Source organism: Nicotiana tabacum, chromosome 8 (genome assembly GCF_000715075.1).
Source record: "Nicotiana tabacum cultivar K326 chromosome 8, ASM71507v2, whole genome shotgun sequence".
In the NCBI taxonomy this organism is placed as follows: domain Eukaryota; kingdom Viridiplantae; phylum Streptophyta; class Magnoliopsida; order Solanales; family Solanaceae; genus Nicotiana; species Nicotiana tabacum.
This window is the reverse complement of record NC_134087.1, coordinates 128508266-128510727: the sequence shown is the minus strand read 5'-3', so window position 1 is coordinate 128510727 and position 2462 is coordinate 128508266. Positions and strand designations below refer to the sequence as shown.

The following is a 2462-nucleotide window of genomic DNA, read 5'->3' as shown; positions in this document are numbered from 1 at the left end:
TCTTGTAATTACCACCAATTCTCACTTCTCCCTTGATAATTGGAGAGTGTAGTTACACTCAATTCCATGCTGATTAGGTAATTGATTGGCCAAAGAAATATGTCAAATTGTACAATTACACCTACTTACGCCCAAATCAAATTCCTAAATGGCTTTCCAAATATGCTCGAAGTGGCAAATTACATTGCGGCGTGAATTCAACTAACTATTTTAGCTTTGAATTCGTCTACATGACATATAAATGTGTATGAAAACTAAAATATTAGTAGTACTATTTTAGAACTCAACATATAAATTACACCCTCCATTCAAGGTTAATGTGACCCTATTTATTTTTAATCTTAGTCATAAAAATATTATTACATATTTAATACAAAAAGCGAGATAAAATATTATAACATACTTCTTCTGTTCCAGTTTATGTGAATCTATTTCCTTTTTAGTCAGTTCAAAAAAGAATGACCTCGTTCTAAATTTGGTAACAATTTATCTTAAACTTACAATTCTACCCTTAGTAAGAAGCTTTTATAACCACATAAATACTCTGTGACCCTTTTTGACTTGTGTAGAAGTACAAATTCCAAAAATCTTCATTTTTCCTTAAACTTCGTGCCCAGTCAAACAGGTTCACGTAAATTGGAACGGATGAAATATTTAATATGACAAATTTATTAAATTAAATAAATTCACTTAAATTAAAAAGAATAGAGTATGAAATTATAGACCCGTCACCGTCTAGGACCTCATAAACATAAACGAGTATGGAGATTTGAGATGACCCACGTGCAAAAATCACACCTTATCCCTCTATAAATTGACAGCCACTTGCACTCATATCAACTGCACAGAGTAGTGTAAGACATCTCAATTTCCACAAATTAAGAAAAATGAACACCCTTTTGCTACTACTTTCACTTTCAGTTATCCCAATAGCCCTGTGTGTACCCAATCCCTCAAGATTCTTAGCAGGTTCATCGCCATCTCCAGTTCTTGACATCAATGGCGACAAAGTAAAAGTGGGTCTCAACTATTTCGTGCTGCCAGTGATCCGAGGAAGAGGTGGCGGACTCTTACCTTCCAACGTTAAGCAAAACAATACTTGTCCTAGGGACATTATCCAAAATTCTGATGAGGTCCAAGAAGGTTTGCCTGTGGTTTTCACACCTTTTAATACCAAGAAGGGTGTTGTTCGTCTTTCAATTGATCTTAATGTCAGGTTTTTTACTCCAACTATTTGTGCAAGAGAAACTATTTGGAAACTTGGGACCTATGATGACAAGTTGAAGCAATATTTTATAGTGACTGGTGGAGTTGAAGGAAACCCAGGGCCTCAAACATTGAGCAGTTGGTTCAAGATTGAGAAACTTGGGACGGATTATAAGTTTGTGTTCTGTCCAAGTGTGTGCAAGATTTGCAAGGTTATTTGCAAAGATGTTGGTATATACACTAAAGATGGAGTCAGGTTTTTGGCTCTCAGTGACACTCCCTTAAGGGTTATGTTCAAGAAGACTTTCTAAATATATGTACCTTTCTTTATATAGGGGCGTCATTTTCCTCGAATTTTCTGCTTGTGTAATGTCGGTTGTTTTTCAGTTGTGAGTTTGAGGTTGTGAACACACTGCAACTTTTAGCTGTTTGATTTTCTACTCCAATGGTGTGTTTCTTTTTCTCTTGAACTTTGATATTTATGATATTCCCAATTTTTTCTTCTTTTTTCCCCTTCATTACACCATTGTTTTATCTGACCTTTGTTCAAGATATTCTAAGTACTTTGCATCTACGCAGTGGACCAATTAATGCTCATACTAGTATTAACTTATGTTAGAACCGGGGCGATGCGCGGATAATTTGACATACTACCAATCTTATAAAATTATGATGATATTTCATATTGTCTGTTTACTCGTAAAATGGTACAGTTGAATTTGTAACGTGGTTTATAGAAAGCGAATCGATTTGATCCTAAAACAATAAAGAAATAAGACTAAAATTAACATTTAGCGATTGAAATTAAAGAAGATAACAAGCCTGATTTTGAACTAAGCCTTTCCGAGAGCAAAAACAAAACGAAATTAAAGAAAATAACAAGCCTGATTTTGAACTAAACCTTTCCGAGAGCAAAAGCAAAAGTAAAGTTAAAGATTAAACGAATAAACTGTTAAAGTTAAAGCTTGAATAGTAAGGTATGAGAGCAAAATAGTAAAGCATAGCTTTTTCGTGTGGAATATTTTTCATTCCCTTACCATGGTGCTAGCCCTATTATTTATAGTTCTACACAGGAAACAAGATCCTAAGATCAAGCTCTCTTTAAATGGTAATAAAAGGGTCATTGATGAGTATGTAATGGCAGCCCTTGAATGCAAATATTCTCTGTAACAGTTGTCATTTAATGCCAGGAAATATTCTCTCATTTAATGTTGTCCTGATGGCAAGTCTTTGAACTTCTACCGCCGAGTATGTTC

At 34.5% G+C, this 2462-nt stretch overlaps 1 protein-coding gene across 1 annotated transcript; it reads left to right on the top strand.

Moving 5' to 3' along the window:
• Positions 1 to 887: 887 nt before the first annotated feature.
• LOC107804245 (miraculin-like) lies at positions 888 to 1517 on the top strand. Its single transcript, NM_001325750.1, is given in 1 exon segment — positions 888 to 1517. A coding segment is annotated over 1 exon segment (630 nt).
• Positions 1518 to 2462: the final 945 nt, after the last annotated feature.